Here is a 26337-nt window from a genome sequence, read left to right on the forward strand (position 1 = left end):
ACATACTGGTCACAGAAACCTTGGCTTCATCCATTTTTTTGGCCCCAAACACAACCAGTTACTTACTGACAGGTGAATACTTAATGCCAATCCTATTGATTCAATTGATCTACTCCGGTTGGGAGTATTTGGATTGAGGCCCATAGAATTATCCCTGAATTTGACTATTAGATGTTGCTTTTTAGAAGTACTGTCACCCCAGCATTTTTCAATATTTATGGCATGACTCTCATGTTTGTAACACATTTTCCTTTTTTGAAATAATACTTTGCAGTGCCATCTATTACCAAGGTCACCAAAGTGATTGAAGGGGAGCCAGAATTTAAACTGGTCAGGGAAGGCGAAACAATAACTAAAGTGATTCATGGAGGTGAATATGTTCTATTGGCTGGACATTGCTAACTGGAATGATTTGGAGGAAGAGGTCTAGATCTAATTTCAACTCAAGCCAGAAGAGAGGGACCCCATTAGCTGCTGGATTTGCTTGTTCAGCATGTGTTATCAATTATGTATTTCACCACAGTATATCATTATTCAAATGCCTTGCTTTGCTTTTCATTCTTATGAATGCCAGTAGAAGAAGCCAAATGCAATGTGCTCCTTCTTGCATGCTGAAATCTTGTGGTGTCTTACTGTTCTGAAATCTGCTTTCTGAATTACTGCCATGAGATGACATGGGGGAAGTAGCTTTGCCAACTCCTTTATTTAACGTATTGAATATGTTTCTGAGAATCTCAACCTCTGAAACATTGAGAAGCTTGAGACCATTGTCATCAGAGTTGAGAACTACAACCCAAACACGGATGTGCTCAAGGTATAACACGTGTGTTTTTTTAAAAACCTTGAATATTCTCATCCTGGATTTTAAAATAATGTTCATAGTTTGAGATTGTCGATATTTGGCTGTGGCAAAATTAGCATGCTTGGGTGTGAAAATGGCCTTATTTATGCTCTTCTTCATGCAAACATTGAGGGGAAACCTTGTTTCTAACCATTTCTAACCTCTATTTCTTGGTCCATGTTTCAACATTTAAAAAAACCCTTGGCTGCATGATGAGGATATACCAAAACAAGCCATTGAATTATTCATTACTCTGTCTCTAACATTAAAAAAACATTTTTATAGAACCCATAATTAAAAAATACACGAAAATAATTGATGGTCATCCTGTGGAAGTGACTGAAAAACAAGTGACCGAAGAAAGAATTATTCAAGGTAAATTGCATCAAGAATATGCAGTTTTAAACTCTAATATTATACCAAAAGGGGAGGAAAGAAGAACACTCATAGGTTAAAATCTTTTCCTATGGAGATTGCTTCTGATTCTGGGGAATGTGAATTTCATTGCCAGCTTCAGAAGAAAGCTCTTCCTATTCTGACCTTAGTCAGAAGGAAATTACTTTTATTATTCCATCTGAAATACTCTGGAGAAATCCTGTGCCCCTCTTGTATTTTAAATCTGTGGTTCCATCCTCATTTCATCATTGCCATCTCATGTGCCTCTTGTTGTTTGTTTTCTAAATAATTGTTTCTTTGTACTATGGTCAAAACACAATCTGATGAAGCTCTGTAAATCAGCTTCTGGGAGTTATGTGGCGGTGAATTCTGCTTGGACAACCAGAGCACTATACCTTTTCTTTGTGCCAGCTGACACCTTTTCCCTCACCTTTCACAAACCTCACTGTCCTGTTTGTCAGAGCGTCTCGGTCTCTCATACCAGCTGCCAAGCCGATCACTGCCTTCAATGCCACTGAGCACAGCAGGGCTTCGGCCAGGATCTCATTTCATGATTCTCATTTATCCATACTCAGAACAGGAATATCATGATAACTGCAGCACAATAAGGAAGACTGTGCAGGAGAAATTCTGCAAGTTAAGAACTTGTTTCGAATGCCTCTCATTGAATCTTTTGAACTTCAGGTCCTGAACTGAAATATACACAGATCACCACAGGTGGTGGAGCGGAGGCTGAGGAAACTCTTAAGAAATTGCTTGAAGAAGGTTAGTATTCAATTCATCAAAGAGAAATTATGGACTGCATTGAGTTTTGCTCATTATTTTTGTGGCCGCATTAAGCTGTTTCTCATGTAAAATGACTATTACATATGCAACAGAATATTAGATTGCGTACTGCAGAGTCTGGAAGAGTTTAGCTCTGAATATTTGATCATGGTAAGAGTATGCACAAGATTTAACAGGGTTCACATTTCCAAGCACTGATTTTCAGGAGGTACAGTTAATATGTCTCTATTACAATAAATGTCTGCAATGTGCTTTGCAGAAACATTGCTGTATGAATATTGGCACTCAGGTAAATTTTGTGAATATCTGAAAACCCAGAGACACACTTGTGAATGTTGACAGCCACCTAAATATGACAGCTAGTATTCATTTGGATATGCCTGAAATGTGAGGAAATCTTTATCACTTTCTGACATTAATAATATTCATCAGGAATTGCCAACATTCATAACTGATAAACTTCCTCTACTGGAAGGCATATTCAAAATCTGCGGCAATTAACCAACAGGGAATCTGACTTCAACTCTACATGTACCTCACTGATACTATAATGCTTGTTCAAGTAAAACAAACAATATATATTGTACACCAGGAACACAACACGACCTTTGCTTTCTTTTAATGAAAGCTACCAGATGTTTGGTGTGGTGCTTATTACTTAAGATGGCTTATGCAATTAGAAATTCTGCTTGTTAAATGTGCAGCAGTTACAATTTCTCAATGTTCCATGTAAGTCTATGTCATGCAATAAATATGTGTCCTATCAGAGGTTACCAAGGTGACCAAATTCATTGAAGGTGATGGTCATTTGCTTGAAGACGAAGAAATCAAAAGACTCCTCCAGGGAGGTTAGTGAGTGCAAGACAACTAACCTCATTGCAATGGGGGCCTGAGAACTGCCTGGAAGTCTCTTCAACTTTTTAAAGACTGATCCAATTAAAATATGTGCGTGTGTGTGTGCCAAAAGCAAAGAATTGTCTTTGAAATGTTGACCTTCAGGCATTCGACTTAGCTCCATGTAATTACATTGAAATAAAATAAATTTGTATGGGTATATTCAGTCTTTAAACAGTTTGAAATGAGCAATGAACATTTTATTTTTAATATGGATATTTTAATATGTATTTCAAATAAAAAAATAACAATTACAAAGTATTAAGTATAAAGAAAGTCCAGATCTTTTCTGATATTCATAAAGTGTGAATATTCATTGCTCATAAGTTAACAAAAGCATGTTTAGCATCCTTCATTTTATGCAGATTTTATGCACCGGTGAACTTTCAAAATTACAATTACTTTCAAGGCTACAATACAGCGCACTCATAATTATACCAAGCAAGTGGATGCAAGTTCATTTTGGTTAGTAAATCAAGAGAAACATATTTACTACTACAGAGGCAGCCACTTTGGAGATATGACAAACTTTCATTTTCAAGAAACTGGAAAAAAAAATGCTTTCTTTACTATATTATCTGTTAAAATTGCCTCTCTTAGATTGCCACTGTAATTACACCAGTGTAAACTACTTTGTGCCCAGTGCCAACCCTTCATTCTTGTAGGAAAAAGACATCATCACATGAGGTTGACAGTTTTGCTGGCCAATAGTATCTGTGCATAATCAAACAAAATTTTGTAGAAATGGGTGCACTGTATTGTCCAGAATGTTGTTCTGCATCTTAACAGTTTGCTCTTCAACAAAAAAATAACCAGAAAAAGAAAAACGAGAATGTAATGTTTTAAACATGGAATGCCCGTGAAATGAAGCTTTATTTACCAGTCTGGAATGTTGCTTGTTGCATAGATTAAAATGATCTGGCATTCATAAAGAGTGAAGAAAAAAAGAATTAAAGTACTTTGGCAAAATCTGTTGAAGCACCCTGACTCCTAAACCTGGAGTTATATGCTTTAATCTTAGTGCTGCTGAAGTTAATCCAAATCACCTAAACCTCTGTTACAATTAACCGCGTGCCAAATTTGGAAGAGAGGGAAGTAGATTGCAGACCACTAGCTTTTCATTGGACCAGAATCCTTCTCAGGGAGAATTCAGTGGCCTTTCCAGCAGGAGAACAATGTGGACCCAGAGAGAACAGAGCCCATTCCCTCCTTATTTGATACAACAGTAAGTGTGGTAGTTAATCGGGAGCTCTCATGCATGCTAGCGAGGGCAGGAAAGATGTGGGAATAAGTGCTATTTTATTTTATTTTTAAAAGAAGACTCATCATTGTATAGAAAAATGTAACAAAGAACATCTCTTTCAGTAGACAGCTGGAAAGGAAAAGTGGATTCAACAGACAGTGGGTTCACAGCGGCACCTGAGAAATGAATAAAGGTGTTTCAGATGCCACTTGGGGGCTTTGAGGGTCCGCACAGCCCATGTCACTCTCAGTTCCCTTTTTGGTCAAATACATGCTTCTCCCATGAACCTCATTATTGAAAACCATTGTGGATATCAAGGGCCCCATCTAAGACCTGGATGATCCTGTAGAGTGAGAATAAAAGTGGGGTGGATGGTCCAGGGTCAGTAAAGTAGCTTCATCCAGTCAACTAGTGACCAGAATTGTTGGTCAGTTGTGCTGGTGTTAAGCACAGTGCCATAAACTGCGTGGTGAATGGCTATTAATGAACACGATACCACTTCTATCTCTAGCCGTGTGCCAGCCACAGTAATTGGAGTCACTGCCAAATATCCCTCAATGCAGTAGAAGGCTATTATCTGCTCCACTTAATTCTTTTTTTCTTACTCTTGCTTTTGTGCAGTACTGTCTTTCAGTCGCTGAGTTACTTGAGAAGTTACATTTGCTTTTGTTGTTGCCTTATTTCCTCACCTGTTTTTGCCTTAAAGTCCATTCCCTGTGTGAGACCTGCGTTTTGGTACCTGACAGTAGCAAATACTCCAAGATATGATTTAGATGTTATGGTTATGATAGTACCGGCACACTAATGTTTTTAGAACAGCGTCCAGATTTCCCTGTTTCAGTCTAAAACCAATGGAAGACCATCCTTCTACTTTCCCTCGGCAGTACAGGAAGCTTTGTGAGTTCTGAAATGTGCTGTCAGATGGCTGCAGTGTAAATCCACAAAACTGCATGCTCTTTGAAGAGTCTCTGATGCCTCCCAGGTATTGGCGGCGCTTAACGTCCTGCCGTAAGACACAGGAAGATGCAAAGATTGCAGCTGTGTCTATCCACACTCCTCTAGGATGAGACATTTTAAATCTTCTCAATCACTTTCCTTTCGAAAAGCATCCTGTCATCAAGCATCCATGCCTTAACTGATGATTGTTTTTAATACTTATCGTAGCTGGATCCGAGTTCACCAAGGTAACAAAAGTAATTGAAAGAGAGCCACAGATTATCGAGACAGAAATAAAGAAAATTCATCTGGAAGGTTAGTTATGCAGTAACGTGGAACCAGCCTCATATCCAACATGCGTTGTCCATGGAGCGGTCTAATTACATGCATGACAATCAATCAGGGCCAGATCCAGGGAAAATCCGAAGGTGTGGATCCTATGCACTTGCTGTGTAGCTTGGCATATCTCTGTATTCTGTTCCTCAGAAGGAAGTTACTTATTTCTGTAGTCGTTACCTCAATAAAGATTTCATAGTTTCATAGTCATGATCAGAATATTTTTTCAGTTTTAGTTACAGATACAAGCCCAATGAAAAAGAATGAGGAGAAGGTTGTTATTTCATCCCTTCTTGTTTGTTTGCCTAGACCCTAGAGCATGGACTGTGGATCCCTTACCAGTGTTTCTCTTCATTAGAATGTGACCTTATTGAAGCACTGCCAAACTGTGAGAGCTGAGGAGGCGGGACAGGCAACATTCCCCCACCCCCGCAACTCTCCAGGGTAGAATGGAAGGCTCTCAAAGAAGCCTCTAATTGCATTGGTCTAAATGTGGTGACAGTCCTTTGGATGACGGGGAAACTGTGACTAGTCAAGGCTGCCAGTTCCTTGGAAGGCTGGCGATGTGTTCAGCCAAATGCAGCTACACCCTCTCTTCCAGCCTTTCTGGTCAACACAGGTTTGTCAGGGGTGGAGGGAAGAGAGCTTTGAATACGTCTGAGGGAAAATTTAATCGAATTGCTTTTGTTCCATATAGGTAACCTGGAAAAAAAATTCTTCAAGGCGTATGTTACAGCTACAGGAAAATAATAAATTACATTTTAACGGGTTTCATTTTTACTATATTATATTCATAACTTCAGCATTATAGATCTCATTGCACATATATAAAACACTTATTCAAATATATAAGTGTTGCAGAATAATTAGAGTTGGTATCCAGGGTGTTTTTGTTTTGTTTTGTTTTGAGAAATATGTGAAACAATATGTTGGTTGGTTTGGTTTTGAGCTGTTACATGTTCACTGCAGGGGCTTTCACTGCATTTTCATTTATTATGTTTTAACTGTTATCCTTGACAACAGTCTAGAAGTGTGTCCAGGATTCATAGAACTGTCAAACATGTGCCATGATCCAAAAGTGTGTGTGTTTGTATTTCTGTTTCTTGATTTTATAAATCAAAACAGATTTCAAGAAATTGGAATGCAACTTATCAGAATAATCCTATACAAAAGCACTTCGGATTGATACAGTAGATTTCCACAACGGGTTGCGCCATTCTTTACTTCACTTCTTATCAAAATCAACATATTTTAAAACAAATTAAATCTATTAAAATTGTATTTTGAAGACACAGTTTCCATCTTTATCAAGTGCTTTAATGAATGAAGTATGATTGCAACCTTTCTTTCTTTCTTTCTTTCTTTCTTTCTTTCTTTCTTTCATCTTTATTTATTTATTTATTTATTTATTTATTTATTTATTTATTTATTTATTTATTTATTTATTTATTTATTTATTTATAGAAACACCAGTAAGAAAAATACAGACATCAAGAAGGACACAAGGTAGGACTCTGAATTTGTTATGCTTAACTGAAAATAGTAAGCATATTCCGATTTAAATCAGGCTAAGACTTTTTTCATATACAGTGGTGCCTCGCTTAACGAGTGCACTGTTTAACAACGAATCCGCATAGCGATGTCGCTTTTGCGATCACAAAAGCGATCCCATTGCGATGTTTACATAGGCAAAAACTTGCATTGCGATGATCGGTAAGTGTTTCGCTTACCGATCTTTGCATTGCGATGGTTTTTAAAACAGCTGATTGGCGGTTCCAAAATGGCCGCCGGGTGCCCAAAATGGCCACTGCAAGTGTTTTCGCACCCTGCCCTCGCTTACCGAGGGCGCAAAAATGGCTGAACGGTGAGTTTTGGCCCCATAGGAATGCATTAAACCAAGTTTAATGCGTTCCTATGGGTTTTTTCAATCCGTTTAGCGATGTTTCGGCATAGCGATGATTAATCCGGAATGGATTAACGTCGCTATGCGGGGCACCACTGTACACACTTTATTTACAAACACTGGTGGTGTTAATCAGAGCTTGGAAAGTCACTGATTCTCCATCTTAATTAGATGTTGATGGAAGGACTGGCTGTGTTTTCGCTGATGTCCATGCCAGCTTTTTGAATGTGAGGAAAGATTCTCCCAAAAATGTATCCATTCTTTGACAACGATGACAACAAAGACAATAATGACAATGATGGAGTTCTGTTGGTTTTGGTGCATTTGATACCCATTTGGATGAAGGGTAAAAGAAAATTTTTAAATTAATAGATCTATAAAATGATATATAATATCCATGCTTTTTTGCGGGGGGCTTAACAGGATCACCACGAAGAAGAACAAGGCTTGTCCGTCCTGGTGCCAAAAAACAGAATCCACAGAAAGGTAACTGAAGAACTGAAGCGCTGAGGAAAATATTGATTGAAGGACAAGTGACAAGGAAAAGATTGCTTGACACGGGAAAACATGTATTAAATCACATGCTCTCATTAACAATTGGGCATAGCACCCACTACCCTATAAAATAACATGGGAGTACATGTAACAGGAAGTACTTTCTGAAAATATGCCTAATGAGGAGAGATTAATTCAGGATGTATCCATTTTCTATGAATTAGAATTATAAATTATATCTCATCTGGGAATAAATGAAAACAAATGATGTCACCTAAGAAATTTAAGCTAAGCACTTTTACATGAGCAAAAGCATTAATATCTGAATATTAAGTTTTAATGACATATTTAAATATCACTGTGACACAGACAACATTACCTTAAACATTCAAAGCATTCTCTAGAGATTGACATCAGACTTTTGTTTTCATTACTGCTTAGAAACATTTATCAATGAATCTTGTGCATTTGGTCTCTGTTTTCAAAGAATTACCACTTCAAAATGCTGGTTTTTCAGGAATGTTGGTGGATTTTTTTTACGGGTTACTTAAGATTCTAAACTAGGCTTTGATTCCCATCTAGCAGTTGCAGATAATACACTGCTACACATAAGGAGCACTTGATCCTCACCATGGTTCATTGTTTAGAGAAGCAGTATCTGTGAGGAGGGGGTGAGGTTGATTGAATTTCAAATTCTACACATGTTCAGCCATGTGTATGTGAAGATGCTGAATGTAGATTCTTCTTTCCCATACCTTATCAGGGAGCATTCCAGAAAAATCACTCACACATATCAAATCAGTTCATGGATTGCCTTTGATTAGATGCTTACAACAAAAAGATGCTTTATTCCCTACTTGGCTGATGAAACCCAAGTCTAAATTACATGCATGTATCATCGATTGTTAGGAGCACAGTGCACAAATCACTATTTTGCTTTACAAGCACAGAAATAATTGCCCGATTCTTTTCTGACTGCTTGATACATTGTCATTTTTTTAAAAAAAAACTACACCCAACTGATCGGAAGGATTTGAGTTCACTTCCATTGGATTAAATCAGTTTAAATCCAATAATATTTTGTGGATGTGAAATTTGCAGAATGTTTATTGAACTCAATAGAAAGCTCAAACATATATAAGCCCCACTGAATTCAGTGAGTTTTATTCATGAGGTATGATATTAAATAATCTGATCAATCTAAAAATTGATCAGATATCTCAAGTATAACATTTATGCATAGAAGACAGTGGTAACAATTGTAACATGTTAGCCTTTGGAATTACTAAATTTTCTAATGCAGAATGGACAGTCAGATTAAGATAAAATATTGTTCCTGTTGGGAAGAAAAACAGTTTTGATATAATCGCAAACCTTTTGAATCAAAAATGCTTTGCTGTTTTCCATTATTAATATGGGTAATGTTTGTAAATTGCCATTTTATAACTTGTTTATTTGCTTCTGCCATATTTCTTTGTCACCTATGCGAGAATTTTTGTGGAGCAACAAAATGTCATCACTTAAATGTCATAATGTTTTCTGAAAAAGAATTCAAGATGTGCCTTAATTTTTCTATTTTGAAACAAATATTCATTAAAAATGGCTGAATTATTACTCTGGTGTTTGTTTGTTTTTTCCCCTAATGAATAACTGATGAGAGAAAATACAAATTGTGGCTGCAACAGAAGAAAAGCATTTTATATGCTAATGGTTTTCAAAGGCTATTCTCAGAAACCTGGAACTTTGTGTTTGCAGTGAGAGCAGTAATGGCTGATGAGGTTCCATGAAACACATCTTGCTAGTCATAATCTATGCATGCAGTTAGTAGTCATTTAAAGTTACAGTGGTGCCTTGCTTAGCAACGTTAATCCGTTCCAGGAAAAACGTTGCAAAGCAATTTAATCGCTAAACGATTTTAAAAAGCCCATAGAAATGCATTAAAACGTGTTTAATGTGTTCCTATGGGCTTAAAAACTGACCTTATGCGAAGATCCTCCATAGGGGTGGCCATTTTCGGTGCCTCTAAAGCAAGGCAAAACAGCGGGTGGCCATTTTGTTTTTCTGGCAGCCATTTTGGAACCGCCGAACAGCTGTGCAAAAAGGGTCGCTTTGCCATGATCGCCTCCCCACGATCATCGCAAAGTAATTTTTCCCCATAGAGGCCATCGCTAAGCGATCACTCTGGCGATGGCCAAAACCCCATTGCTAAGCAATTTCATTGCTCAACGGAGCAATCGCTAAGCGAGGCACCACTGTATTAGGTTTGTTTTAGGGCACATTCCCAGTTACAGGGGAATGCTGAAGCCAAACTGATCTGATTGGTATTTCCTTGAGTGAGTATACACTTTGAATATATCACAAAATCCTCTACAACACATGAGGCTATGTGTCAGGTATCCTGGGATTCCTTGGCAAAGACAATGACATGCAAAAGATCCCTTGACAATCAAATATGGGTCTAGCCTTTCCTCTGTTTCCATGTAACCCATAAAAGCACAGTTAAGTCAAGGTTATGGGGGAGGAGGACAGGCTTGCTTGTGACATGGCCAGGCCATGTCATCCATTACTGCCAGTTTGTGGGATGCTGTGAAAAACCCTGACCAGTGGAAAATAACAAGGATGTGCCTAGGGCAAGCATGGGGGCCAGGTCACGAGTCAGCTTGGTTGATTATTTTTGCACATGAAACCAACCCAAGACTGGCATATGCTGAAATGGAGTTGATTATTTATTTGTACAATGTGCACTCTCTGGGCGGTCGACAGCCTACACATGAATACAAATAATACAATAAATTAAAAGCCATAAAAATGCAACATAGCTCACCAATATAAACCAGATTTAAAACACAATCATCAAAAGGAGGGCATTAATAAAAGTCCTGTTTTTAAGAGTTTTTTAAAAAAACTGGGCGGGTGGGAGCCTGGTGAACTTCAAGTGATAATTTATTCCATAAATGAGAGGCCAGAAGAGAAAAAGGTTTGGTTTCTACTGATGTCTTTCTTGGCCTCCTTCAGTGTTACAATTCTTAATGGTAAAAAGTGCAAAGAGCAAGTTGGATGGGTAGCTATTCTCTAGGAGAGATGTTCCAGCAGGTATCAAGGCCCTAAACCACTTAGGGCTTTATAGGTGTAAATCAGCACCTTGAACTGAGCACAGAAATGAAGCCAGTAGAGACATGCCAGATCTGAAGACATTTGATCAGGGGCAGCCCTACATGGAGAGAATTGCAGTAGTCTTTCTGGAGATTACAGTACTAAAGCATAGGCCAGTTTAGCATTTTCTCTCCAGATAAGCATTTTCTCTCCAGATAGGGGTGCACCTGGGCAATTGCCTGAAGGTGTTTGTGCAGATGTTTGTGCCTCCATAGTAAGAGCTGAGTATAGAAGGACACACAGGCTGCATACCTAATCCTTCCAGGGGAGTTAGTCAGATAGATCATCCTCTAACCAGTCAGGGAGACCTCCCAACAGTAAGACCTCCATCTTATCTGGAGTCAATGTCAGTTTGCAGCATGCAAATGCCTTGTCTACATCCTCAGGCCACATCCAGTATAACCTGACTATACAAAGCTTTGGACATCTCCACCAGATCTACTGAGCCCAACAAGGAGTACAGGTCCTGATGGATGCTGTCAACATTAAATCTAAAATGGGCTGCTAATTTCTCTGCATTTGGTTGTAACGTTTGCTTTTGCCCAGAAGAAAGAACACCTTGAACCATGTGGAGAAGCTCCACTTATTGGACAGTGAGTCCTCTGGGTTTCTTTGCGCTCTTGGTGGCACACTGTGAAGCTTGATTGAGGTCATGGCAGTACTTGATGGCCTTTAGTCTCTTCAATGCAGTGGAAGGATCTGAATGTACAACACATGTTCTGGGTTTGGGACTCTTAGATTTCACCACTAGTTTCTGCAAACAAACCGTTGGACTTGGAAGAGTTAGTCAAGAGTGGTTCCAAAGAAAGTATTAAAAAATCATCCTATTGGACTAGCTTGTTTAGAGTACATGAAGTTTACTATATAATCATCGTGAGCCATTGGCTGGCATCCCAGGAAAAGCAGTACGGAGCCCTCCATACTCTCTTATGAAATACGTGGCAGTACTTCTCCTACAGCCCTTGGGGATCTGAGGCTGCCCCCCCTCCCCCCAAGCTGGCAAATCTGCTAGAAGGTTGCAGAAGGTTTATGCTTTAACTGCAGAAGTGAATTTGCATTTTCTTCAAACTGCATGGAGGAATGCAGCTAGATCTAAGTGATTGCTTCTTTCAAAATTCAGGTATTTCAGATGTATGTTATTCTTAAAATCGTGTTCTGTGATACTGATATTGACATCTAATCCTGCCTCAATCTAATAATATGGGCAATATTCAGAAAATTAATCATTCATGATAGTTTCTCAAGTCTTACCATTCTGAGATTCCTCAGTGAGGAACACTGTGCCAATGTTGTAAAAATTCTGGTTCAGTTCCTCTGTCAGGTCCAATTTTTTGTGACCCCTGAAAAAGGGACAGAAATATACCACACACACATGCAAATATGAATATAATTAAAAGTCTGGTTTATTTAACCTACAGGTTAGGAGACGAACAGGGGTAGCAACCCAAATAAATTCGGCTCTCTAGTTTTCAGAGAGCATAAAAAGGTTGATAAAGCAATGAAACTTTCATAAGTAAAGTGTCAGTCACAATGGATAAACTGTTTATTCCTGGGTTGTCTTTACAAAGATATCCCCGATTGGTTTTGAAACCCCTCCTTTGTGTTTATCCTGTTCATCACCAAGGCTAAATGAGTATTTTGACATTGTTTAATTGTTCATATTACATTACATTATATACCGAAATTTTCTTCTGGCACCTCATGGTCACAGCCTTGCCTTTTGAATGCCCACTGTCCTTTTTATTTCACCTTGTTTACTGACTAATTTACTCATGATTGAGATGCCTGAAATCAACCAGGGGTCAGGGAATACTTAATTTGAGAATATAGCATGCTTTTTTAGCATATGCAGGTATTTACCTTAAGAAAAATGCAAAATTAGACATGTAAGACTATAAATTCTGTAACACCAGTACACGCAGAATTTCCTAGCTTTCTGTGAAAACAACTATGTGTTCTCATTTTTCAGCTCCTCCCTCACATTTCCTGCTTAGAAAACTGCCAAATGCTGAAGTCTTTTTGTTGAATCCAGTGCATAAACGATGCTATTTTACACAGGAATCCTACACAACATGGTGTTCCTTCTTCTGCCTTCTCTGGGTGAATGTTATGCACAAAAATGTGATTTTTCCAGAGGAATTCCAATAATCTGGCACAGAGAGACATTTCCCCCTTAAAAAACCACAAAACGTCAAAAAAGTGAGAAAACTCACTAAAAGGTGTAAAAGGGAATTGTGTCCTCTCACCCCTCTTCCTTTCTGAGACTCAAGAGGCTGTGAGATTTACATTCCTACCTCAATCACAATATTATCTGTTTTTTATTATTGCTGAACAAGCATAGAGCATAAATACTGTGCAGGAGAAGCAGTCTGCATTTTGTAAGTAAACTAAAAAGAAAGGGATATCCAAAGCAAAAAATGTATATAAATGGATGCCAAAGCAGCACCATGTTTGGCACAGATGTAACAGAAAGTCTGCTCTTGCTCTATGTCAAGTTTGGGAACATTTGAGCAAAAGGTATTCATGTTATGTTACTTTTAATAGTAGCACTGTTTTTACCCCATGCAGAACCAAGCAACCTGAAACTTCAGCTGATTTAAAACATCAAATACATTGATAAGACAAAATATGCCAGCCTGGAAAGAAAATGCTCAGTACTTCCCACTTTTTATTATTTTGTGCCAATTGAGCCCTTCCAGGAAGCCTTTCTTTCAGTGTCTGAGACCCCAATGTATGATCCCACCATCATCTGCCAATTTCATTCTAGAATCTTCAAGGGATGAAATACGTCATTTAAATGTAATTTTGCCTTCAGGACTCATTTAATCCAAAGGTCACCTTTTCAGAAAGGCCAGCCTGTGTCACTTCCTATTTCTGACTAGTCAGGGTGCATGTGTTGCATTTAAATGGCAAATGGTTCTCTCAAGGTTTCTGGGAGAAGTGAAAAACTGAGAGGCTGTGGTGCAGCCCACCAAACATCAAGGGGATAGGAACCAATGGCTCCCAGCCGCTCAAAGGTCTGGTTATAAAACATATTCAAAGAATCAGAAATGATGTGTTTATCAAGAATACCCAAAAGCAGATACCATTATCCACCTATTTCTTCTTCCCATGATCTTCATGACGTTTACCGCAGGAATTTTATTGTGTTGCTATGGCGAGTGGTTCTAAACACACACACACACACACACACACACACACACACACACACACACACACACACACACACACACACACACACACACACACACACACACACACACACACACTTATCTAAATTTATTTCCAAGACAAGATTAAATTAAAGTAAATCTGATGTTATGTGAAGCAGCAGCTTCAGTGACATACCTAAGAGGCAGTGAACGGCACTGTACTGTATACAGATCTGACAATCTTGGCAGTGGAGTAGATCCAACACAATGTTTAAGGTTGGGAGCTTTGATCTACAGTATTTTTGACATCAGTCCAATGGGCTTGTTGGGATCCCCAGAGCATGGGAACATTACTGTTTTGGACTACACATTGTGACTACATCTGGGAACTGTAATCCCAAGAAAGGCATGTTGCCATGCTCAGGGGCTTCCATTTGCTTTCTTTTGTTGAGATGATAACTCTGCTCTTGGCCTCTGTAGACAAATGTTCTGCCTTTTTTTTTAAAAAAAAGGTGCAATCTTTGCAACTACTTCTGCTTTGTATTTACAAATTGCTAAACCTGCCCTCCTCGTGACCTTGGCTCAACTTTAAAAAAATATGTCCAGTACAAGTGGAGAACGTTTGCCAGCCATTTTCCTCAGAAATTCCTTTAACATTAATAAATAACAGGTTTTAAAACACAGACTCATGCACAAATCCTGGAACGCAACAGCCATTTTGCCGCGTCCACGTGTTGCTTGGCTTTTTCTTTGAGTTGACAAAAAAAAATTCTCCTTAAGTTCCCCGCCTCCTCCCAACAATATACACACACCAAAAAAGGAAAGACAAACGGATAATGCTGGCTCTCCCGGTAGGGAAATCAATCCCGAGGCCACCCCAAAGAATGGAAACCTCCAGTGGTCTTTAATCAACTCCAGAGGTGAAGCACAATGAGAGTTTGTACAGCCAAATGGACTTTGTGCTCAACAGGGCAGAACGAAGTTCATATCAGTAGGGAGACAACATGGATCAACTACTTGCCAAGAGTTTCAGTAAAGAATTAGTCAACAATACAATTCCTGCCCTAATAAAAACACGGTGGGAGTGATAGTAAACATTCAAGAAAGATTGTCAGCATAAGACCAAAGTCTACATAAATCATGTAGTCTGTCTGCATGATTGTTTTGCCCTGTCTTCCAATACATTGGCCTCAGAACAAAAGTGTTTCTGGGCAAAGGGATCATGATACAGGCTACAATATGTAGCCAGTTTCAGCAAATCAACTCAGAGAGCAAATTTTTATAATGTACATCATAGGCAGTTAGCATCCCATTCTTCTGAAAGCATTCGGGGAAATCCTGCTGAAAGCAGGATTGTTGACTAATTCTTTACTGAAACTCTTGGCAAGGACATAGTTGATCCATGCAGGTGGATAATGAAAGCAGGATTATACTTGAGGCCATAAGGATTGCATTCATGCTTACTAAAGAGAAGTAAGAAGTGTGACCTTCATCTTTCTCTGGAATGTGTATTAAAAGTATGATTTTTAATGATGATATTATCAGGTTCACAGCAGACCTGTTTCCTAAAATGAAGAATTTTTGTTGATAGAACAAGGAAGATATTGTATCTTAAGCAAGCAAACGCTTGGGACATGTCTTATGCAGCTGTACCCTTTAATCTAGGAGAAGGCCTTTGATGTGGATAAATGGCTTTTTATGGCAACCCTAAATAAATACATATTTGCACTCTTATTTTTTTAAATTACACCAAAGTAACAGATGCACTTTTCCTTTCAGCATCACGATTATACAAATGGATGATTATAAACAGGAAAAGGTGCCTTACGGGCTTTCCTTTTTCTTGTGGCTTTTGAATAAAAATGTTAATTACAAAACTGCATAAGAGCAATCCCAGTTGTTTGTTTATAATATTTTACTCTACCTTTTTCCTAAAAAAACATACAAGACAGCTTACATCATTAAAAACACAGTATTAAAAACTAAAAACAGTAAATTATTCAATGGTTAAATAAGAATTAATAATATATTTAAAATGTTAGGCAAAAGCATCACTAAAAACAGATTTAGAAGCAACAAAATATAAATCTTACGGATGCAGGAATAAAGTTTTGGCGTGGCAAAAAATATGGGGTTATCCTATTTTACTTTTAAAACTATCCTGTGTTTTAGGATAGGCCTCAACTATCCCAAGGCAATCTAGATTTCATGACTAAAAAGAAATATAACCTGGGACTTTCAATCTGCAGCCCTTCTTGTCTTAATTTCACTCCAAATTGGGAGGGGGGAAAGGTTATTTCATATTTTAGGCTTCGCTGAAATGTCCTTTAGCTCCATATGATGATTTCATTTAGCCAAAACGCTGATGTTCAGATGAACCTTGGACGACACCTCATGCCAAGAGGACCTAACGCCTTCTGCCCTTAATATTGATGGCTGAGAGAATTCCAAGGACATTGGGAGGACCTGAAACTGGGCAGAAATCATTGTCACTTCCCCCACAGAGCCAACACCAAAAAGGAACAAAGCAAAGCAAAACAACACCAATGAACGCAGAGTTCATTGGGAAAGCCAATCTAAATGTGATGGTTTTGTGGTTGAAAGGCTGTTCTTGTCTGTTTATTATTTAAACATGCATTTAGACAGGATCGAACTGGATACCAGCTTATAATAAGCTTCTTTTCTGAGCAAGTTATTTCTTTGATTTATTTCTATCCCATTTCTTGACAAATACCAGATAGTTTTAAACATAAATTAAGACATGGGGATAGATAAAGTGCTTTTTCCATAGCTCATCATGACGAATGGCTAAAACATCAAGAAGAGGCCCTTATAACAAACCGCATCCAAATAAAACACAATCGGAGGCCTGAGCTGATGTTCTGGGAAACACCATGCTGCTGATTCAAATGTGTAGCCTTCTTAACCATAAAAGTAGATCAGCAAACTGTGTGCTTGCGGAATATTAACTCAGAGCATCTTCAGTCTCTCTTATATATAAAGCAGCGGTTGGCAAACCGTGGCTTTCTAAATGTTACTGCACTGCAATTCCCAGCATTCCTTAAAATTGGCTATACTGGCTGGGACTGGTGGGAATTGCAGTCCAACAGCACCTGGTGAGACCCCCCCCCCCATTGTCCACCCCACTATAAAGTAGGGTTACTATTGCCATGCTGTAACGAGCAAAGAGTGCTTCAAGGACAAAGAAGGTCAGAGTCCTATCTGCACCATACATTTAAAAGACAAGCCTGTGCCCATACTTAGTTATACCTAAAAGAATACCCATTGAAATCAATCGGGTATAAATTAGTTATTACTGAACTAGCTTATGTTCCTTTGACTTAATTGGTCTTTTCTAAATACAACTAATCTGAATCCATGTACCCTAGTGTCACCCGGAATTTAAAAATCCCATCCACAAGAAGACCAACTTCTCACTTTATTTATATATGAGTATGAAAACTGACAGAAGTAAGGGCAAGCACAGCTGAGAAATAATTTTCAGATTTACATCAGCTCTCTTTTACTTCAGAAAAACAAGACAAGTCTCATCCCAAAATCCCCAAAAGAGGAGTGGCACAGGTATAATTTTGACTAAAAAGGGCCTAAACTGTCTGTTCCATCACTAAAGTGTTTAGTCCATCTATGACCTCGAAATGAACTCTGATGTGCCTCTTGGAACACAATGGGTATTCAGGTTCCTAATAAATCTCAGGTCTCTTTCATAAACAGCCCCACTGATACATCTTTCTGGCATGCAGTCTTTCTAAATCGGGAAAGCAGTTTGCCTGCACAGATAGAAACTTTTCTTTGTCATCCTAAAAAGGAAGACGGGGCACAATAAACATTCGTTTTCCTGAGCAAAGTGTACTATGACCGTCTTTTAAGGTGTCAAGTGTCAGAACCAGTTTAAATGTTAAGAATTTATTTCCGACATTTCTGAACCCGCCGCCCAGTTTTTCAGCACTGAGGAGTCAACTGAATGGCAAAAGCTAAGAGCTATCAGGGATCACAACAACCAGAATAAGTACCTGAAAAATAAACCGTGTTCTTTCCCAGGCATAACTATTTCATTCAGACTGGGTCCTCAGAAAGCAAGAATATTGTGCCAGGGAAGCCATCCCACTGCTCTGTTCAGAAGTTAAATATCTGCAGAGTTCATGCTCTTCAGTAATATTGTACTGTATATACTAAACATGAAATAATAACATTGAATAACTTACCTATGCAAATGATCGAGCTACTGCTGAGTAGGAGGCTTCAGCAGTGTGGCTCGCCTTTGCCTCCCTCCCCGAATGACATGAGACTTCTAGTCTCGCGGGAGTCATTGTTGGCGAGAGGGGGGAATGTTAGGTTATTTAAGGACGTTTCCCCCCTCTCCTCACCCTCTTCCTTTCCTGGCACCCACCCACCTGCCCTATATTCTAGTGTGAGTTTATCTGGTCGCCTCTGGGGCTGAATAGGAATGCAGGGATTTTTTGCCTATGCCACACTGGAAGGGGGGCGCTGGCATGTTATAAGGTGGAAATTTGGTTGCACTGGCGGGTAGTGCAGATATAACAGGTTTTCTGGTGAGTCCCAGTCTAAATTCTGGTACGCTATAGCCCATCTGAACTCCCAGCGTTGCAGATTGTGCAATTACAGCGCTGGGGGCGAGATGAACTGGGCCACAACCGGACCAATAGTCAAGCTGGCCTGAGGTCCGTGGGTGGTCAAATTGCGGCTGGCTGGGTTTTCACTGTCGTTTAAGACTGTTTAATCTAGAGGCTCTCGATGGTACAACCAAGCTCATCCTTCTGTATTTCTATGCAGGAATATGTGTTTTTGACATAAAAAGCAACTTCGCCTCTTTTAAAAATTCTTTTTGTTCCTTGTTGAACAATTTATATCCTTCCATTGCTGTTCATTCAAAGATATGGTTGTTTTTCCAAGAGAATTATGTTGCTTTCTGAGTGAAGCTATTCCAGAGATAAAATGTACACTCTTGGCTAGTTATTTAAATCATGCTTCCAGCCTCTTCAGTTCAGGAGGAATAAGAGGACTGGAGAGAGAGCACCTTGGGGTGGCGTTGACAGATCTCTAGATCTTTCCAGTGCAATGCAACACAGCCTGTCATCCTTTGCACCAGGAACCTTTGCACATTTCAGAGAGTGCAGAGACTCACTGAGATTCTTAATGTTCAGATTCATCCCAACTCTGCCCCAGCCAAAATCAAGTCTCAGCATCTAATGCTGCCTTGAGTTGAATTTGGTTGCCATCCTGATGTTTGTGAACCTGACTGGCTAGATCTCAGTATCAGTTTTGTGGGCCTACAACATTTGCTTCAAAAAGGAGGGAAGCATGCCAAGGACTCAAAGCACTTTTGTGGCTTGGATTAAAACTGCTCTTCTCCAGACCTGGGAGCTGGAAAAGAGAGATTTCCAGATGCTGAGAGATTTCTGCAAGTTCTGTGACATTACTGAGCCATCCTATTACCTGGAACCCATTCCCCAGGCCTAGCATGTTAAACAAAGTTTAAACTTTTGGCCTAACATCCTTTTATCCACTGAATGCTCAAACTCCCAGAGGCTACCCCAGGAACTCCTCTACGGATCTTCCAGTTCTGGAATCAGCTTCAACTTTTCTGCCCCACCCTCTTGGCTGATCTTCCACTCAGACAAAAGGGTGAGGCAGAGAAGTCTGTTATTTAACTTATATGCAGAATACATCATGCAAAAGGCCAGACTGGAGGAATCCCAAACCGGAATTAAGATTGCCGAAAGAAATATCAACAACCTCCAATCTGCAGATGATACGATTCTGATGGCAGAAAGTGTGGAGGAATTAAAGAACCTCTTAATGAGGGTGAAAGAGGAGAGCGCAAAAAATTGTCTGAAGCTCAACATAAAAAAAAAACCAAGATCATGGCCACTGGTCCCATCACCTTATGGCAAATAGAAGGGGAAGATATGGAGGCAGTGACAGATTTTACTTTCTTGGGCTCCATGATCACTGCAGATGGTGACAGCAGCCACAAAATTAAAAGATGCCTGCTTCTTGGGAGGAAAGCGATGACAAACCTCAACAGCATCTTTAAAAGCAGAGACATCACCTTGCTGACAAAAATCTGCATAGTCAAAGCTATGGCTTTATCTCTAGTGATGTATGGATAGTGTGAAGGCAGGAGGAGAAGGGGACAACAGAGGATGAGATGGGTGGACAGTGTCATCAAAAAGCGTGCTGCTTATATAAAGCAAAGTATGCTGCTTATATACCACCCCATTGTGCTTCAAGCACTCTCTGGGCGGTTTACAATTATGCAGGCTACACATTGCCCCCCCCCATGAGCTGGGTACTCCTTTTACTGACCTCGGAAGGATAGAAGGCTGAGTCAACCTTGAGCCGCTACCTGGGATTGAACCCCAGGTCATGAGCACAGTTTTGGCTGCAGTACAGTGGTTTAACCACTGCGCCACGAGGCTCCTCATCAAAGCTACCAACATGAATTTGACCAAACTCCGGGAGGCAGTGGAAGACAGGGGGGCCTGGCGTGCTGTGGTCCATGGGGTCAAGAAGAGTTGGACATAACTAAATGACTGAAAACAACAAAAGAGATCAGCATGGACCGGTTTGTCCCAGTTAATCCCAGTTCATAAAAGCAGCAGCACGGGTCCTGCTGCTCCCCTGTCCTTCCCCGGTAGCTGATCAAACTACTCACCAAGCCCAACATGCTTTCTTTTCCACCTCCTCGGCAAATCTCCCAGTCACAAGCAAGAGCACAGAGTTCTCTGCCCCACCCTCTTGGCTGATTTTCCACTTCACACTTTCCCAACATCAGCATCTTTTCCAAGGAGTCTTCTCTTCTCAACAGATGGCCAAAGTATTGGAGCCTCAGCTCAGGATCTGTCCTTCCAGTGAGCACTTAGGATTGATTTCCTTTAGAATGTCTGTTCATCTTACAGTCCAGGGAACTCTCAAGAGCCTCCTCCAGCACCATAATTCAAAAAAATCAATTCTTCAGTGGTCAGCTTTCTTTATGGTCTAGCTCTCACTTCCATACATCACTACAGGAAAAACCATAGCTTTGACTATTCGGACTTTTGTCAGCAAGGTGATGTCTCTGCTTTTTAAGATGCTGTCGAGGTTTGTCATCGCTTTCCTCCCAAGAAGCAGGCGTCTTTTAATTTCGTGGCTGCTGTCACCATCTGCAGTGATCATGGAGCCCAAGAAAGTAAAATCTGTCACTGCCTCCATATCCTCCCCTTCTATTTCCCAAGAGGTGATGGGACCAGTGGCCATGATCTTGGTTTTTTTTAATGTTGAGCTTCAGACAATTTTTTTCACTCTCCTCTTTCACCCTCATTAAGAGCTTCTTTAATTCCTACTCACTTTCTGCCATCAGAATCGTATCATCTGCAGATTGGAGGTTGTTGATATTTCTTCCAGCAAAAAATAAAAAATAAAAAATAAAAACGGCTTGGGATTCCTCCACTCCAGCCTTTCGCATGATGTATTCTGCATATAAGTTAAATAAGCTGGGGACAATATACAGTGGTGCCCCGCATAGCGAAGTTAATGTGTTCCAGGATTAACGTCGCTATCCGGAATCGTCACTAAACGGAAAGCAAAACCCCATAGGAATGCATTAAACTGCGTTTAATGCATTCCTATGGGGAGAAAACTCACAGTTGAGCGAAGATCCTCCATAGCGCCGCCATTTTCGCCGCCTTGGTAAGTGAGGGCAGTGCGCGAAAACGCTGCAGGTCGCTATTTTGTGCACCTGGTGGCCATTTTGGAACCGCCGATCAGCTGTTTTAAAAAGTCGCAATGTGAAGATCGGTAAGCGAAACGCTTACCGATCATCGCAATGCGATTTTCGGCCATTCAGATCATCGCAATGCGATCACATTAGCGATCGCAAAAAACGCGTCGCTATGCGAATTCATCATTAAATGGTGCGCTCGTTATGCGAGGCACCACTGTACAACCTTTTTGTACTCCTTTCCCAATTTTGAACCAATCAGTTGTTCCATATCCAGTTCTAACTGTTGCTTCCTGTCCCACATATAGATTTCTTTAAGAATTTGCCATAGTTTGCTGTGATCCACACAGCCAAAGGCTTTTGCATAATCAATGAAGCAGAAGTAGATGTTTTTCTGGAACTCTCTGGCTTTCTCCATAATCCAGCACATGTTAGCAATTTGATCTCTAGTTCATCTGCCCCTTCAAAATCCAGCTTGTACTTCTGGGAATTCTTGGTCCACATACTGCTGAAGCCTGTCTTGGAGAATTCTGAGCATAACCTTGCTAGCGTGTGAAATGAGTGCAATAGTTCGGTAGTTGGAGCATTCTTTGGCACTGCCCTTCTTTGGGATTGGGATGTAAACTGATCTTTTCAAATCCTCTGGCCACTGTTGAGTTTTCCAAACTTGCTAGCATATTGAGTGTAGCATCTTAACAGCATCATTTTTTAAAATTTTAAATAGTTCAACTGGAATGCCATCACCTCCACTGGCCTTGTTGTTAGCCAAGCTTTCGAAGGCCCACTTGACTTCACTCTCCATGATGTCTGGCTCAAGGTCAGCAACAACACTATCTGGGTTCTCCAGAATATCCAGATCTTTCTGGTGTAATTCCTCTGTGTATTTTTGCCACCTTTTCTTGATGTCTTCTGCTTCTGTTAGGTCCCTTCCATTTTTGTCCTTTATCATATCAATCTTTGCACAAAATGTTCCTTTAATATCTCCAATTTTCTTGAACAGATCTCTGTTTTTGCGCTTTCTATTATTTTCCTCTATTTCTTTGCACTGTTCATTTAAGAAGGCCCTCTTGTCTCTCCTTGCTATTTGGAAATCTGCATTCAATTTTTCTGTAACTTTTCTTCTCTACTATTTGTAAGGCTTCCTTGGACAGCCACTTAGCTTTCTTGCATTTTTCCTTTTCTTTGGGATGGTTTTTATTGCTGCCTCCTGTACAATGTTACGAGCCTCCATCCATAGTTCTTCAGGCACTCTGTCCACCAAATCGAGTTCCTTAAATCTGTTCTTCACTTCCACTGTATATTCATAAGGGATTTGGTTTAGATTATACGTGACTAGCCCAGTGTTTTTTCCTACCCTCTTCAGTTTAAATTTGAATTTTACTATGAGAAGCTGATGATCAGAGCCACAATCGGTTCCAGATCTTGTTTTTGCTGATTGTATAGAGCTTCTCCATCTTTGGCTGCAGAGAATATAATCAATCTGATTTCGGTATTGCTCATCTGGTGATGTCCATGTGTAGAGTTGCCTCTTGTGTTGTTGGAAAAGAGTGTTTGTGATGATCAGCTTGTTCTCTTGACAAAACTCTATTAGCCTTTGCCCTGCTTTGTTTTGAACTCCAAGGCCAAACTTTCCTGTTGTTCCTTCTATCTCTTGACTCTCTACTTTAGCATTCCAGGCCCCTATAATGACAAGAACATATTTCTTTGGTGTCAGTTCTAGAAGGTGTTGTAAGTCTTCTAGAATTGGTCAATTTCAGCCTCTTCAGTATTAGTGGTTGATGCATAAACTTGGATTACTATGATGTTGAAAGGTCTGCCTTGGATTTGTATTGAAATCTTTCTATCATTTTTGAGATTATATCCCAATACAGCTTTTCCCACTTTTTTGTTGACTATAAGGGCTACTCCATTTCTTCTCTGGGATTCTTGCCCACAATAGTAGATATGATAATCGTCTGAACTGAATTCGCCCATTCCCGTCCATTTTAGTTCACCGACGCCCAGGATGTCGATGTTGATTCTTGCCATCTCCTGTTTAACCACATCCAGCTTACCAAGGTTCATAGATCTTACATTCCAGGTTCCTATGCAGTATTTTCCTTATGCTGATCTCTAGCAGTGGCATTTTAATAGATTTTTTAGTTTAGCCTTTGGTATGTGGGATGGATTCACAAACTAGATTGTTGTTGTTTTTGTTGTTATTGCAAACTGCCTAGAGTAGTGCCTGGCACTACATCCGGTGATATAGAAACATTTTAAACAAACAAACAAATTAAACCTATCTTAAATCAACAAATGAATTAAAACAACTTTGAACATCTCGGGCAACAATCACTAATAAAAAGCAGCTTTAAATAATTCTGTTTTAACTACTTTCTTAACAACTGATGAAGTGTGTGTGTGTGTGTGTGTGTGTGTGTGTGTGTTGTGTTCTTTAATGTCAAGTCAGAACTGACTTATAGCAACCTTAATCTCAAAGTAAGTGAGATATTTAAGGAGTGTTTTTACCAGTTTTACTCCTGTAGTGATTTTCTGTGACCAAGGGTAGAGTAGCCAATTGTTTCCCTCTCTACCTCAGTTCCTTTTCTCTCCTTTTTTTAACCTTAATCAAGGTTCAGTGTCAGAGTCTGTTAGTATCAGCAATGAACTACTCAAAAATGGGAATTACTGAAAACAAATCAAATATACATTGTATATGACTGACTCTTAAAAATAGAAATGTCATAAGATAATCATTATACATTTTTTAATAGTACCATTTCTTGCTGACAAGCTAACGATGCTGCGCAAAAGCTGGTTACTTTAATTGTTACCAAAAGGGAAATGGTCTTCCAGCAGACAGCTGTAGTATTCATAATCTCTTCCAGGGAAACTTTGCAAAACTGAATGAATAAAAATGTGGTAGAAACCACTATAAAAGGAACAATATAACAGCACATGCCATACTGGCTGTGTTAGAGATAGGCCGGTGTTCTGAGTGTTTATGCAACCAGTAAGCTTAGTAAACCAAGCTAATGAAGCCAGGAAGTTAAGATACATAATATATAACCAGTGAATACATTTTTGTTTGTATTCTGACATGAAGATTTTGTAAATAAAAGAGCTGTGTTGTTATTCTTTCTAAATCAAGGGTCTCTGACTGTTTATATGGAGACTGTATGCCAGTTGAGGTAAATCTGACTGACAGCTAACCACACCATGCGGGGTGGTGTATCTGAGAGAGACTTGTAAATTAATATATAGTACTCATCTGCTCTATGGCTCTCTGTCTGGACCACTATGTAGCTGTAGAAGTTCTTCAATTTTAGTTTTCATGCCAGAAATCACCACACACTCTGTCCAATATATTCCAGAGGTATAGTACTCTAGGGAAACAGCACACTTGGCAGGTCCATGGATCTTCCCAACGTGTTTCAGTTTCAATTACATGGCGAAGGGAATCTCCTACTACAACGACTCTTCTTCTTTTCGTAGCGTGTGGGTTCACTGGCTCTCCTCCGCTGAGCTTCAGTCTCTTTCACGTCCTCCCACGGAGTCCCCTGCATGTTGTCCTCTGCATGCTGTCTGCCAGACTCCAAGAATCTTAGAGCAGTTTCGCAGTTCCGTTGGTGAAGAGTGTCATCTTCTTCTTTTGTTTCTAAATGTGGCTCTTTTCCGCGGTGCTTCTTCTGCTACATTTGCTCTCTCCACAGCATTCTCCTCCTCAGCTTTGTCTTGCTTTCTTCCAATTTCAGTGCCTCCTCTGACTGCTGCTGCTTCTAAAGAGTTCTCTCGATGTTCTCTTTATCTTCTCTTATAGCCTTAAGCTGAGCCACTCACTGCTCTAGTTCTCTCACTTTCTCTTCCAACAGATCAACCGGGCAAGCAGTCTGTACTTGCTACACATGTCATGTTGCCCTCAGGCACAAAGACTAACATTGCACACACTTTGCAGGTCACCACCACAGAAGCTGAGGCTCCTGTGCTTTGGCCATCTGATGAGAAGAGAAGACTCCCTGGAAAAGACCCTGATGCTGGGAAAGTGTGAAGGCAAGAGGAGAAGGGGGCGACAGAGGATGAGACGGTTGGACAGTGTCATTGAAGCTACCAACATGAATTTGACACAACTCCAGAAGGCAGTGGAAGATAGGAGGGCCTGGCGTGCTCTGGTCCATGGGGTCACGAAGAGTCGGGCACGACTAAACGACTAAACAACAACAACGAGCACAGAAGTGCCTCTTTCCACAATGATCCTTGTTCCTTTTTTTACTTTCTTCTGTATGTCTAGGAGTGGCCTTTCCTTTGTCTTTTCTACCTTGAAGGATGCTGGGAAAGCCTAATAATATACTGTATCACTCTCTGCCTTTGTCTACTTGATCTCCCTTTCCTTTTGTCTCTTTCTCCAGTAGACCCTTCCCTTACTATTCCTGCCCTGTCAAACTCCTGGCCATTTGCTCTCTTGAGTCCATCTCAACTTTATTC

The 26337-nt window shown here is 39.9% G+C and overlaps 1 protein-coding gene across 23 annotated transcripts in view; it reads left to right on the forward strand.

Moving 5' to 3' along the window:
* The window catches only part of POSTN (periostin), a 46640-nt gene extending 37196 nt beyond the window's left edge, over positions 1-9444 (forward strand). For 2 of the 23 annotated variants that reach the window (XM_020813467.3, XM_020813469.3), the window contains 7 exons: positions 275-370; positions 1127-1216; positions 1922-2002; positions 2791-2871; positions 5325-5411; positions 6897-6938; positions 7759-9444. In XM_020813467.3, coding sequence (XP_020669126.3) covers positions 275-370; positions 1127-1216; positions 1922-2002; positions 2791-2871; positions 5325-5411; positions 6897-6938; positions 7759-7829 — 548 coding nt within the window. In that variant the 3' untranslated portion in view covers positions 7830-9444. Of the gene's footprint in view, positions 1-274; positions 371-1126; positions 1217-1921; positions 2003-2790; positions 2872-5324; positions 5525-6896; positions 6939-7758 lie in introns of all 23 variants that reach the window. The other 21 variants (XM_078386695.1, XM_078386698.1, XM_020813472.3 and 18 more) reach the window with 14 other exon arrangements.
* The last annotated feature ends 16893 nt before the right edge of the window (positions 9445-26337 follow it).

Source organism: Pogona vitticeps, chromosome 2 (assembly GCF_051106095.1).
Source record: "Pogona vitticeps strain Pit_001003342236 chromosome 2, PviZW2.1, whole genome shotgun sequence".
NCBI classification, from domain to species: Eukaryota; Metazoa; Chordata; class Lepidosauria; order Squamata; family Agamidae; genus Pogona; species Pogona vitticeps.